Consider the following 14,485-nt stretch of genomic DNA (forward strand, 5'->3'; position numbering starts at 1 on the left):
AGATTTCTCAGAGCTCCATCCAACCTGGCTTTGAACACTTCCAGGGATGAGGCATCCATAGCTTTTCTGGGCAACCTGTTCCAGTGCCTCACCACCCTTGCAGTATAGACCTCCTCCCAATACCTAATCTCAATCTGCTTTCTTTCAGTTTGAAGCCATTCCCCCTTGTCCTGTTACCACATTAACATGTAAAAAATCTATCTCCGTCTTCCTTGACTGTTCCCTTCAAGTACTGGAAAACCACAATTAGGTCACGCCAAAGCATTCTCTTTTCCAGGTAAAATTATACCAATGCAATCTTTCCTCATAGAAGAGATGCTCCAACCCTCTGATCGTGCTTTTTGTCTCCTCTGGACTTGTTCATGCAGTTCCATGTCCTTCCTGTGCTGTGCCCCCAGAGCTGACGCAGCCCTGCAGGTGGGGTCTCAGCAGAGCAGAGCAGAGGGGCAGAATCCCCTCCCTGCCCTGCTGCCCACCCTGCTCTGGATGCAGCCCAGGACACGTGTGGCTCTCTGGGCTGGCAGTGCCATGGCTGGGCCTGTGCAGCCTCTCAGCCACCACAGCCCCAAGCCCTTCTGGGCAGGGCTGCTCTGGGTCTGTTCATCCCCAGCGTCAACCCAGGGGTTACCTCAACCCAGATGCAGCACAAGCACTTGGTCTATTAAGTATCATGGAGTTCCCATGGGCCACATGTTCCCAGCTTGTCCAGATCCCTTTGGATGACATCCCATCCTTCAGGTGTGTCAACAGCACCACTCAGCTTGGGGTCATCTGCAAATCTGCTGAGGGTGCACTCAATCTCTTCATCTACATCACCGATGAAGATATTAAATAACTCTTGTTCCAACAAAGACTTCTGAAGGCACCACTTGTCAGTGATGTCCATCGGTATTCTGAGTCCTTGGCCACAACCCTCCAGATGTGACCATCCAATCAATTTATTATCCATCTAGTAGTCCACTTCTCCAGTTCACCTCTCTCAATTTAGAGAGTAGGATGTTGTGAGGGACCATACGAAAGGATCTACGGAAGTCCAGGTCCACAGCCCTTCCCTTGTCCACTGATGCAGCTAGTCCACTGCAAAAGGCCACTGGGTTGGTCAGGCAGGATTTATGCTTGGTGAAGCTGTGCTGGTCTCTCAAATCAACCCCCTGTCCTCCATGTGCCTTAGCACAGCTTCTAGGAGGCTCTGTTCCATCATCTTCCTGGGCACAGAAGTAACCTTGACAGGTCAGTACTTCCCAGGATACTCTTTCTACCCTTTTTAAAGATGGCACAATGTGCCATCTTTTCCATTCACAAAGGACTTCTCACCTGACTGCCATGACTTCTCAAATATCACGGAGAGTGGCTTGGTAACTCTATCAGCCATTTAGCTGAAGACTCTGGGATGTATCCCATTAGGTCACATAGACTTGTCTATGTTAGGGGTCCTTAGGTGTTCACAAAGCTGATCTTCCCTTACAATGGCTTTGCTATCCCAGTCTTCATCTGTCTGTCCTCTCAAGAGGTGTGCAAAGGGAGAAATAAAGATTGTGACAAAGATTTGTTGAGTACCTCAGCTTTCTTTTAATCTGTTGTTACCCGTTTATTTTTAACATTGTTTATCGGGGGTACACATCTTCTTTGACTTTTCTTTTCTGGTTAGACCTTCCATTCCTTTAGAATAGCCTGGAGGTTTTCAGAGATTCTTCCAGCAGCCTGCAGCTCCAAAAGACAGTACACATGCCAAGACTCTGGATCACATCGCTGCTTGGCAGAGTTCTTGTCTTGCCTCCAAGACACTCCCATTTTAAGGCAAGTTGTCAGAGCCATTCACTATGTCCTTGCTGAGTCAACTCTTTTCCAGGATCTTTGCGTCACTTAGATGATCTCAACTGATCAGACAATAATGAAGAATCTGTACTTATTTTTTGATTTTGATGTTTTGAAATTCATTAAAATACTACAAAGACTAGTACAAATACACTTGAGTGCTTTTCTGCTTGAGCGGAAAAGTATAATATTGCTTTTTGTTCTCCAGGAGTAGCAGAATAACATATATGAAAATCGTGACAAACCATTACGTAAAGTGGACATTCTACATAAGTATTGCCATATAGTAATTTTTTCCCTTCAAAATTTTTGAACAGAAATTATTCCCAAATAACCATGTGAGTTAAAGTGCAGCCATCTATGGTGGTGTGTTAGGCAGTGCGCTAAGAATCGAGTCTTTTATAAACACAGACAGCAGAACACTCTTTAATAGCTGTGCAGTGCCAAATGATTATGGTAGAGCTTTTTCTTTCTGCTAGCCTTTCATTCGTTGTTTTTTTTTTTCCTATGTACCATATTGAAAGCTACATATATTGGAATTGCCTGTAATCTGTAAACTGAAAAGAGAACACTTGCTGTCACTTCCTTTTTTCTAAAAGCATATACAAAATAACATGCAAATTCTTAAAGCAGTTGGTGTTAAAATGTTCTCTTCCTCATATTAGAGTCTAATGAGACACAAAAGAACCTTTGACATTTCAAGATGCCTCTCATTTACAGAAGTTAATCTGTTTAAAGACTTCATCATCTGGGTGGGAAAGCTTGATCATGTGTCTAAAACAAAAAAACCCAATTGGTATATCAGTCCTGGATCTAATTACAGGGTGCTATCTTAGAGGTAACAGAGAAGTCAGAAACAGTGTTGTGAGGCTCTCAAAGCTGCACAGCTGATAATTATTCTTTTATTCTTAGCTTAGTGGCACCGGAGTGTTATACTTGAAAAGCTGTTAACCTCAACATTTTCCACCACATTGTATAACAACAAAAGTGTGGGCCAAATTTAGAGCTTTGGTACTGTTCACGAAAAAGCTTTCCTACGGTTGTTCTGCCCTTCAGAACTGCAGGTGTGCTTGTTTGATGGGTACTTTGCCATCATTTAGAAAACCTTTTATTTCCATTTAAGATTGGTCTGACAGCTCTGAGTTCTAAGAATTGTCAGGAGGTGCCAAGTCCAGCAAGTCTTAAGCCTAGCACTGGCCATCAGAATTTTACTGAGCCTGAGTGGTCAGTCGGATCCCCACAGCAGTTGCAGACCCTTGAAGTGTGGCAGTCTGAACTGGGAGATTGTGAGAAGCAACCTGAGGGTGAGGTACTTGTGAGTGATGGATTCTGCTTTCTAATGTGCTTTGAGATGTACTGGTAAGGTAAACAAGAGATAAAGATTCCTGAATGTAAGGTGCCATTGGTAATGTATATATTTTTGCTAAATAAATAGCAAACTGAACATTTTATTAGTTTTACCTGAATATTGTATCCCTTGAGTTTATTTTATGGTTTTCATACTTCTACATACTCTCTTAAATATTAGATGGGGTGTTAAGAAGGAAGATCTTGTTAAGAAAAACATGGTTCCCAATATCTGATTTTCAAGAATTGCTATTGGGCAGACTTCAGGCTAGAAGGAAAGTAACATCATACAAATTTGTTTTAATGTGTTCAAGAACTAGTGATCTGTGATGTCTGTTGTATCACAGACCATTATGGATTCCCTTTCAATAGATTAACAGGCTGGAAATCCTGACTTTATTGGCCAGGAAATTCCTTTGGATGAGACAGCATTTGTAGTAAGTATGCATCTGAATGACAGAGTTTACAATTTTATGGGAAGGGTTTTTGCTGAGTGTTGGTTAATGTGTTTACTGAAGTGGCAAACACTGCAAAATTTTCATTAAATGGTTCTGCCAAATAATCTCAATTCAAACTTCTTCCTGTGTTACTATTTTTCAGATGATAGTGAACTTTATTCAAAATTGTAGGGTGTTTTTGCAATAGCCACAAGTATGTGAAGTTTAAAAGTTGTGAGGGAACTTGAAGTTTCTGAACATGTGCTCAGAAACATAAAAAGATACAGGTGTAGCATCCAGGATGTTGTAAAGTAATGCACTGAGCTATTTGGCAGTAGTCCATGCTGGGATGTTTTATTTGAAAAGGAGTTTTAGTTAATTTCTTTTTCTGATTTTTGCTTGTCTGACATTTTGAAAATAGGGTAATTTGATGTGAAACAAGAGAGATGTTATGAATGTGAAACAAGTCAAGGGAGATGTTATAGATGTCCATTACCAGCCCATCGAAGAAACATTTCTCTCCCTTGGAGGAATATTTGCATGTAGCTGATCTAGATGTGTCCATGCCAGCCGTTTCAAAACTTAATGTTTCAGATACACGGCTTGCAGGACGAGATACCTGGGCTAGAACTCACTCAGCTCTGAGTTCAGTGTGGAGAAGCATTCTTGCCTTCAGATCTACATTAAAATAAAAAAATAGCCAGGCTTAGGTGAGGCTTGCACTCTTTATGTAGGATTATTTTTCTAAAATCATTTGCATACTGACAGATTTCCTGTTGTTGGGGAGTTATTGAAGAAGGGTACGTCTTCCTATCTGTAACTGAAACTTCTGCAAGACAGTTAGTTCCAACTGAATATTTAGCAATTTTGGCAAAATTATGGTCATTTCCCATATTGTGTTCCTGTGTCCAGTTCTAAAGCCTTTTCATCGGTTCCTTTGTGCTTATAGACAACAGGCAGTACTTTGTGCCTGCTCTAGCGCGCACACACACACACACACACACACAGACTCTGGGTTAGAACAAATACGACTGCAGTTATTTGAGCACTCCTTTGACAGCTGGTGCTTCGGTGGGCCGGCGTGGTTCGGGGCACTCATGTGCTCTTACACCTTCCCCCACGCTTCTATAAAGGTTGCCCGGCTGCTTTCTGATGGTGCCGCGGTCGGTAGGTAAGAGAAGGGCGGGGAGGACGGCTCAGCGCTCCAGCCGGCGGGGGCTGGGTGGCTGTGGGAGGCTGAGGGTGCCTGGCCAGCCGAGCCCCGCGCTCTGCGCGCCCTCCCTGCCCGGCCGCGGGGCCGGGACGCGGAGCGGAGCCAGAGCCTCCCTCAGGGGGCGGCGCTGCGGGCGGCAGCGGCCCCGGGCGGCGGCGAGCCGAGGCCAGGGGCGAGCCCCGCAGCACCAAAGTTACTTGTCCGCGCCGCCCCGGTGTCTCCTCAGGGCGCGGCCCAGCGGAGGGGCAGCTACCCGCAGCATGAGGGAGCAGCGCCCGTGTCCGGGCTCCGGGCAGCGCAGGATGGGCGCGCTGGCGCTCCCCGTGAGCCCTGTGAGACGCTTGCGAGCTGAGCGCGCCTTTCCCTGTCTTTTCGCAGAGGAGGCCTACCAAAAACTGGCTAGCGAGACCATGGAGGAGCTGGACTGGTGCCTCGACCAGCTTGAGACCCTGCAGACCAGGCACTCCGTCAGCGAAATGGCCTCGAACAAGGTAGGAGCCCGCGGGCTCGGTCCCGCCGCCCCGCTCCCCCCGGAGCGCGGGCCGGGGTCGCGGCAGCCGCAGCTGCGCTGGGTCAGGGGCGGCCGGAGGGGTCCGGGCGCTGGAGCGGCTCCGGGCGGAGAGACTTGACCAGGAAAGCAGTGTCCTAACGTAGGTTTGGGAAAGGGAACAGGTTCTGTTGTGGTTTTATGCACCAATTCTTTTAAATTTCAGTGCAAGTTGTAAAAGTGATGCAGGTCTTGTAAAGCTTAACTGTTTTCTTTTCTTGTGTGCGTCAGTTTAAAAACAAAAAGAGATTGTTCAGGGCTGCTGGCAATTATCTCCTCAGTTGCTCCTTCTTTTCACAGAACCCCATACAGAATTAGGGATCTTTCCTAGAAACGGTGTAGAAAGTAGCATGAAAGGTGATAAAGATAGTTCCTGAGCCCAGAGGAGCTGAATGGTGGATTCTACTTGTAAACAATGATGATGACACCTCTCATAACGCTATTTGTTATGAAAGAACACGCTCTCAACCAAAGTGCCATCACAATAGGCACCTACATCCAGAGGTGTGCTTCTGCCACAGAGTGCGCACTTCCTTCGCATCCTGGAAGCTGAGGATTTGCATTAGCTGGGAACTCTGTGATGGGATCTGCTATGGTCTGTATGGCTTCGGCTTTGCATTTTGAAATTGAGTTTCCATATCTTTCATCCATAAGTAAAATTTCTTTCCTGATTTTGATTTTTAAGAAATATGCAGGTACATTTCTGGAGTTAGTTTTTTTAAAGGTGAATTAATAAAAGTGCTGTATTACTTCAAAATTTATTTTTATATTTTTGATCAACTGAGTACTTGAACAACATATACAATTAGAAATTATAAGAAATCTTTAATTACACAGGATAGTTTTGCTACTGTTATGTCTGCAAAGGCAGCTGATGATATTTTAGCATCTTTTAACCATTTCAATTGTAGTTAATATTTTAAGTTGGAAGACAGTTTTGACTCAGATTATGCTTTCTTAATACTCTACTGTCTTGCTTTGACTGCTCTTATTTTAGTATCTTTTAACCTTTTCAGTTGTAGTTATTATTTTAGGTTGGAAGATAGTTTTGACTCAGATTCTGCTTTCTTAGTACTCTACTGTCTTGCTTTGACTGCTCTTACCAAGTATCTGCTGTACTGTTTTTAAGTTCCTGTTGAAGTGTGCCTGCATGTCAGATATGAAGTGTCTGTACACTTGTGCAGTTTAATCCCACAATGTAATATTCCCTGTGCTTTTCTTGGCTTTACAGACACTTAGCACCAATTTGATCTCTGTTCTAAGAGTTTCCTGCCTGGCATTTCGCTATTCTCAGAACTGCGTTTTCTGTTTTTATTGCAGCTGAAAGATCTTGTTACTCAGTACCTATTGTGTATGCATCTGTAAGCTACAAAGTCAAGAGTTTCCAAGGTTGTTTCAGCACTGTTTAACCCTGAGACTTTGTTTTCACAGGGAGTGAGATCAGACTGACACAGGCAACCTGGTCTTTTCTTGCTGACAACTTTGAACACCTGTCAATTTCCTGGCTTGTGATGTTTGTATAACCATTCTTTCACAAAGTGCTGCATTTTCTTCAAGTATTTATTTCTTAACTCCCTATAATAGATAAGATATGCAGTGTCTTTGATTAACAGTGAGGGTAAGCTGTTTCTAGAAAGAGGTAAAATTAATTACAAATCAATGTTTTTAGGGTTTGCCAAGTATATTCAGATATTTACAAAAAGAGGACATTTTAAAAATAAAATTTGACAACTGATTTGCATTTATAGGTAGACTCAGAGGTGCTGCTGAGTTTGATACTATGTTTGTACTTGTTTGAATAAGTAAGTATTTTCACAGTCTTTTTGGAAGTCTAACTCCTTGTACACAAATTTATTTCATCTTTCAGTGTTCATTTGGGAGGTTTTTGTTTTGGTTGGTAAAATAATTTTAAAAACCCTCAAAGAACAGACAAAAACACCAAAAAAATCCACACCAAAAGCAACAACAAAGTGTAAATCTGTGCCGCTAACAAGCATGTGAACAATCTTGAATATAAGCCAGCAAGCCCGTACCATAGTGTGAGAATAATTAATGCAGGAGGGTTTTCATTTTGGGGTACAGCAGTTTATTCTGAAGAATAATTTCAATTCCTCTTGCTGAAACATACCCAGCATTTATACAATACCTCCTGTTGTAATATAACTGCAAACTTCAACACTCTTAGTGAGGCATATAGATAAATTATACTACTTTACCTTAAGTGAGAAACTGAAGAAGAAAAGCTTTGCTCAAGGCTGAGAACACAGACTTCAGTACAGAAGTGAACATGCAAAAGTACTTTGTTCTCTATCTGAAGAGTAGGTCCTGTAAAATCAGATGGGAAAGTCAGGAAAAGGAGTGTTGGTGGTACAGAAGGACATAGTTTCTCACAGCGTTTCTCTCTTTCCTTTTGTCTGGCTCTCTCGAAGAACTAACTCACAAGACTGACTGATTGGTGATGGGGTGATTTTCCCCCCTGGTCTTTCAACCACTTCCCTTACTTATTTCTCTCCCCTTTATTTTGTACGCAAAAGCATTCACATCAGTATTAGTTTTCTTTATTTGTGTGAACAAATGCAAGACATAAGGGGCGGCATAAGAATTGAACTCTGCACTAGGTAAGAACTTCTGCCCATTGTGGAAAGACTGCCATAGTAGAGGGGAAAAAAAACCAGGATGGGAGCAGTATTTCATGTCCTGAATGCTTGGAGTAATCCAGGGAGTGAGTCTTAACTCCAGTCGCCTTCTATGCAGTGAGTTGACAGTCTGAACTGTTGGCTTCATCTGTTTGGAATCCCTTTACTGCTGTAATGCTTGCGTGGGACTAGCATTAGCATATCCCAATCCAGGGATATTTATTTTGTTTACATGCCCCTCAAGCTCAATTAGCAGTAGTCTATGACGTGCCGGCTCATGGCTTTGGATGACGGAAAGTGGAGTGACGCAGATACATAAGAAGATCCTTCTTCTCCCTACTTAAAATTGATTAAAGCAGTAGTGACAGAATGCTATTCACAACCTCTGGATGTGCCCTGGTATGTTGTGGGACTAAGTGTTACCCAAAAACTTTGAAAGCAGGCTGTAGATCTGTTCTGTAGGAAGCCTGCTGTGATGCTTGGCTGCCTACATTACATCAGTATGACTGAAATATCCGGATGATTTCCCATTTTCCAGCCATCTCTATGATACAAAGATTTCCAAATTCTTGCAGCCATTGCATGTGAAGTAACTGGTGAACCCATAGACATAGTTTGTAAATCAGTGCCGTTTTGAAAGGACATAGTATGTATTTGTATGGTCACTTGTGTTATGGATCTTACATAAGTAAACAGTAGTGTGTTATGAATCTTACATAAGTAAACAGTGGTGTTTACTTACATTGCTAGCTTCTGAAATGGGGTACTAGCAGGAGAAAACCAGCTTTTTAAAAGTGCAGGAAGTTTGTCATCTTTGGTCTCCCCTAGAAACCCTTTAAAATTTTAAAAGGCTCCAAAGCAAACATATAAGAAGCACCTTAAATTCAGAAAATTGACTAAAATGTCTTTCATTTTTGGAGAACTGTCTGGTTTTCTTTACCATGTAATCTTAATATTGCCTGATGTTAGTGGACTGTAGTATTGTTGTGTTTTTCTGAATAATACTTTCTTGAACAGATAAAATATAATTTTAGGAAATAGTTTGCAAAGCTGGGTCATTAGAGATAGGATCCCAAGGCATAATTAGATGTCATTATTTAACTGTTCAGATTTCCACATATCCCAACCCATATCACTTTTTGTTAAACTGAATTGTGAGTAATATCTCCTGAAAAATATGGGGTTTAGGAGGCTACTAACTTGTTGATTGTGATTTCTAACTTTAGATACAGCTGCACTTTGATGCACATATAAAAGCAAATGATATTTTAAAATTTCCAAGTTGCAGAGTGATGATTTTTTGATTTTTTTTCTTTTTAATATTTTCTTTCTTTTTTTTTTAATGAGTAGCATCCTGGGTTTTTTTTTCCTGCTAAATAAGATTAAAGCAATATTTAATAGAATTTAAATTTTCTGAGAGAAGAGCTGTCTTCTTCCAGTATGTAGTTAACCACTACCTAGCTTATGTATATGAATTGTTTTGTGATAGAGAATACACAAATTAAAAATTCCAGTGATAAAGGTGAAGCAATTCCTTTCTGTTAGACAGCACTATTTGTAGATTAGTCAAACATGGAGGAGTATGTATAATGAAACTTGTTTGCAAAAGTGTATTTTCACTTCTGTAATCACAATTTTGCAAGCATCTCTAGTTGGGTGCTTTATGTGCCTAAGTATCTGAACTTAGACATGGGAAAAGTTTCAAACTGAGTAGTTTTTGTCGTTTTTGTTTCAGCTTTAGCTCTCCTGCAGATGATGTTTTTTGCAGGATTTGCTAATAACTGGTAAACAGCAAGAGTTTAGGAGATGTCAATCATAGGGCACTTCTTTCCCACTACAAGTGCCAATGAATACCCTTGTCCAGGAATCTCTTTTAGGTATTAGAGCTGAGAAAATTTTGATTTCATTTAGTCGCACCCTGTTAACTACAAATCTACTTTTAGAGTATAGACTTTCTTATAATTGTCCAGGTTGTATACCAGTATGTGCAAATGCTTACAGATTAGAGTAGAAGTTATTTACAGACTAGTTACTAGTTACTAGTGCTATTCACTTTTTTTAAAAAAAATTGAGATTTCTTTTGGTGATTTGAAAATACCCAAAGTACCAATTTGATCAACCAGCTAATGTCCAAAGCCTACCCTAATGTAACACAGGACTTATGTTAAAAGTCCTGAACTTATCACCTTCTATGTACATTGAAACAATAATCTTAATGGTACTTTATTTTTAAAAAAATACTTACCTATAAATGTTTAATGTAAACCAAAATGATACTTGAAGGCAACTTGAAATCTGTTCAGTTACTTTTTTCTTTTTTTTTTTAACATTTCCTCCTCTGCTACTTTGAGCAGTTTTGTAATCACATTTTCTTAGTGCTAAAAAGTATTTTTCCTTTCATCTTTTCAGCACTAAGAAGCTCACACAGGTAACGGGTGGCTGACTAACATAATATCTGGGGAAAGAGTGAGGCTAAGTTTATTCCTTAGGTCAAATAATACACCACGTATAAACCCTAAAATGCTTCAGACAGAGGTGCTGTGTGACCGTCACTGTGTTTTCCCAGTGTTTTCCCAGGAAAGCCCTGCTGCCAGCATTTCAGCATGACCCTTGCTGGGGTGAAAAAAGCAGGGCCAGAGCCCCTTGGCAGCTCTTACACAAAAGCCCCCACTGAATGGAGAAGCATTATTGTGTAACCCCAGGCTGACAGTAGCTCTCTGAGTTTACCCAGGCTCAGAATAAACGGAGCTGATGACAGACTGACTTCTGGTTTAGTCCATCCATCTGTTTTATCATTGTCTTGTTCTGTGAAAAAGCTTAAGTGCTGTGGTGGCCAGTACTTTTGTATGGTCCTAGATAGGCTGCGTCTAGAACTAATCAACATGACTGAGTCTTTTGTTAACAGGCTAGATTTTACCGTTTTCTTTTTTCTGTTCTTGCTTCCAGCTTTGGGGTTAGGTTCATGGCACAGTGAGGAGCTTGTCTTCAAAAATTACCTTCTGTATGTAAAAGCATATTTTTTTTGTAATGGATTTTCCAAATGCGGAAGCTCAGTTGGAGTAAAATTATCTCCTCTGTCATAACCACTGGTTAAATTGACCTGTTTCCAGTTATGGGACAAGATAATATGTCATATCCACTTAAGAGGATTTAAACATCGGTCATTCACTTGGGTTACCTATTGCATATAAAAAAATAGGTGCTGGAAACATAGCACTAGAAAACAAATTTGTTGTTTTTGTGAGTGAATATAGGGTTTCTTATGTGGCAGTCCTCTTATATAATGTCTGGCAATGCCATTGCATTTGGCTGGCTGACATTATGGTTTAATTGGGTCTTAAATTTTCAGATTTCTCTAAGAAAATCTGAGAATTTGATTAGCTCTTTAGAATGCTTCTTGTGATTAAGATTGTGGTTAAAGGGCAGCTGTTAGCAAGGAACTGCTTGTTCAATGCTGTGTCAGGAAAGTTTTTTATTCATTAAAGATTTCAGTTTGTACAGTGACAAAGTAAAGGTATACTGATAAGTGGCAAGCCTCAATTTTAGTTAATGCACACTTGTGTGGCTTCCCCAGTTTTGTTGTACTTTATAGCAAAAGAAAAGGGCAAGAGTATTGTGGAGGTAAGAAAGGACTAGTTTTCTAGGAAAACTGCTTGCTTTCCATTCACTGAAACCAAACTGAAAGAATTTTAAGACCTCTGGGCTTGAGTGCAGTTCCCTGTACACAACTTCACCTGCTCTCATGCAAGACTTCTCATGCTTCTGGAGAGGAGCAGGCTTGCTCTGGGGTAACTGCAGTGATGAGTGAGGTGTACACATACGTATACATAAAAAAATAAAAGGAGAAGCACATTCCCTGCTGTACTGTACAGGGATGTGCTGCAGCAAGATAAAGGGTGAAACTTGCCTTCCTGCAGATGCTTTGCACCAACCACTCTTTATCATTTATGGACACTTCCATCTTCTCAGAAACAGGTGGATGGAGTAGTGGTGCCACTTCAGCTGTGGCTGAATCTCTTCTTTACAAATCCTGCTACTTCCATAGGGGTTGTGTGGTTGTCGACAAATGAGAAAAATCACGGAACATAGTTTTTTGCTAGGATAGTGAAGTAAATGTGGTGAGTGAGGCTCAAGGCAACTGAGCTGTAAGCAGCTCTTACTCATTGTGTGGGTACATAATGGCAATCTCTGGCCTCCTTGGGCCATGACAAGCAGGCAGTTGTGACTTCAAAACATCTTAAATCTGTGCTAGGGTCAGCCTCTTCCACATTTTTTGGGACTCTTCCCCAAAAACTTATCCAGCACCGGCTATCCAGTTCTGCACCAGTGGAAAGGATCCTGGAGTTCATAGACATAGACATAACTGCTTTTTGAAAGGTCCTGGGTGTAAGAGATGTGTAAAAGAGACAGTATGCCTTTCAGAGGGTTGCTACTATTTAACACTTTGCAGCTTTTTAGCTGCTTCTAAGATTGCAGAGCTTCTTGGTCCCTAATAACTTGATAATTTTTTCCATAAATATAAACAAATGGTCCATGCCAACATACAAACAGACCTTTTTCTGTAGCCTCTTTAATTATAGGAAATACCACAATATGAAAGATTCTTTCCTTTAGCATAATGGGACAGAAAAACAGACAAAATGTTACAGAGTAAATAACTGAGGTCTAATATGAGAAAACTACATTATTTTCAACCACTATAATAACAGATTTTAAAATTACAAATTTTTTCCAGGAATTGAATTATTTAGTTAAGATGCAGACATCACTGTGGCTTTTTTTTTCCCGGTATTTACAAAAAACTTTTTTTTCCAAAAACTGTTATTTGTAAAGGTTTTTCATGGGTATGCATATCTAATAACTTCCTTCTTAGTAATAAGGAGGTATTCATGACAACTGAAAGGTATAAGAAATATCTAAATACTTGTGGCTCCTTGTGACAGTATTTAGAGCCAAGAATGCTGTCACTGTATTCCTGGTAGGGTGCTGCTTTAGTCAGGGTTAGACTGTAACATATGAAAATTTTAGGAAAGCAGTAGCCATCCTTTATTTTTTTCCTAAATCAATTTTGTGTTTCTAATAAGAGGAAGCCTCTACTATTATATGAAGTTTTGGGACAACAAATGTGGCATTTGCTGAAATGTCACTTCAGACTTTGTCTCATAAAGACACTCTACTAAGAAATTGTTCTCCTGTTTCAGTTATATTTGTAGGGGTTTTGGTATCATCTGCTACAACTTTACATGCTTAGGAGACTCACCACAGGATTAAGTATATTGTAGATCGATATTTCCCCGTCTGTCATTGTTTGTTTGTTTGTTTTTAATAAAGCTTATTTCAGTAGAAATTGATCCCAGTTAACTCACAACCAGTCCCCATGTGAGCTGCAAAACTGAATCTAGGCAAGCTAAGGCATGATAGAAAGTGATGCTACTCATCCTGCCTTGAAACCATGTGAGCAGGGCAGTGGCCCGCGCCTGCCTCTTGAGCTTGTTCACCTCTGAGCCGGTCAGAGGTGAACCTGCTCTGTGACTGCCCTGTTATGAGCCTGGTGGGCACAATGTGCTGCTTTGGGGGGCTGCTGCTTCATCTGGGTCAACAGCCAAGGGGCACACTGCTGTGCTAGGGCAAGTTCAAGTTCTGCCTGTTGTTCTCTCTGTTTGCCTGCCCCAGGTGTTGAAAAGAAGCTGCACAGACAGCAGCACCGTCTCCAGTATCCAGCAGTGGAGCAGCACTGAATCAAGCTAATGTGTCAGGCCTGATTACAAGATTCTCTAGAAACAAAATTTAAACAGCTTGCTGCTTTTATTAAATTGTAGCCCACTAATATATTGCTGATGAAAATGAGCTGGCTGAATACTTGTATAAGATCCTACAGCAAGACAATTACATCAACTAAACCTTCCACTCAGAATTGCTGCTGGTTTATGCAAAATGAAGTCAGTGTTAATTTTATTCTGGAATAAACAGCCAAGCCTTACAGGAAATACATATGGTTAACTTCAACCTCCTAACCATTCCACTACGTCAGTCATATTACCCAGATGTGTAAGTCCAGGAGTATTTTTTGATGCATGTAAAGATGTGCGGTTGTTAATTGAATTTGTTTACATGATTTAGAGGACCTATAAAAGCAGGCATTAATATATTTAAACCAGGCTATCTGATTTGTGTTCAAGGCTGAGCGTACAGCCTTAATGCAGTAGTTTTATCCAGAGTTACAGACAACCTCACAGTGCCAGCTGAGATGTTAATATTTTCGTAAACATGATTTTTGTGATCCCTAATCAACTGTTATAACAGAGAAGTTTTTTTCTAATGACCAAGAGTAAAATAAATAGCAATAAAGATGCTTTAGTTACTGTTAAATCAAATTCTAAGAAGAGGACTCCAAACTGAGGAGGTAGAATTTTGTAATAAAATACGGTTCTCTTGTTTTATACTGATATCTGTCAATAGATTCAGAACCCCTGCACAGGTTGGTGCTTAA

General features: G+C 40.7%; 1 protein-coding gene across 4 annotated transcripts in view; it reads left to right on the plus strand.

The window, feature by feature from the left end:
* PDE4D (phosphodiesterase 4D) overlaps positions 1-14,485 on the plus strand; it is a 348,137-nt gene that overhangs the window by 299,634 nt on the left and 34,018 nt on the right. For all 4 annotated transcript variants that reach the window (XM_058824292.1, XM_058824293.1, XM_058824294.1 and 1 more), the window contains exon 6: positions 5,191-5,303. In XM_058824292.1, the coding sequence (XP_058680275.1) occupies positions 5,191-5,303 (113 nt within the window). The remainder of the gene's footprint in view (positions 1-5,190; positions 5,304-14,485) is intronic.

The sequence above is a fragment of the Ammospiza caudacuta genome, chromosome Z (assembly GCF_027887145.1).
Source record: "Ammospiza caudacuta isolate bAmmCau1 chromosome Z, bAmmCau1.pri, whole genome shotgun sequence".
Taxonomy (NCBI): Eukaryota; Metazoa; Chordata; class Aves; order Passeriformes; family Passerellidae; genus Ammospiza; species Ammospiza caudacuta.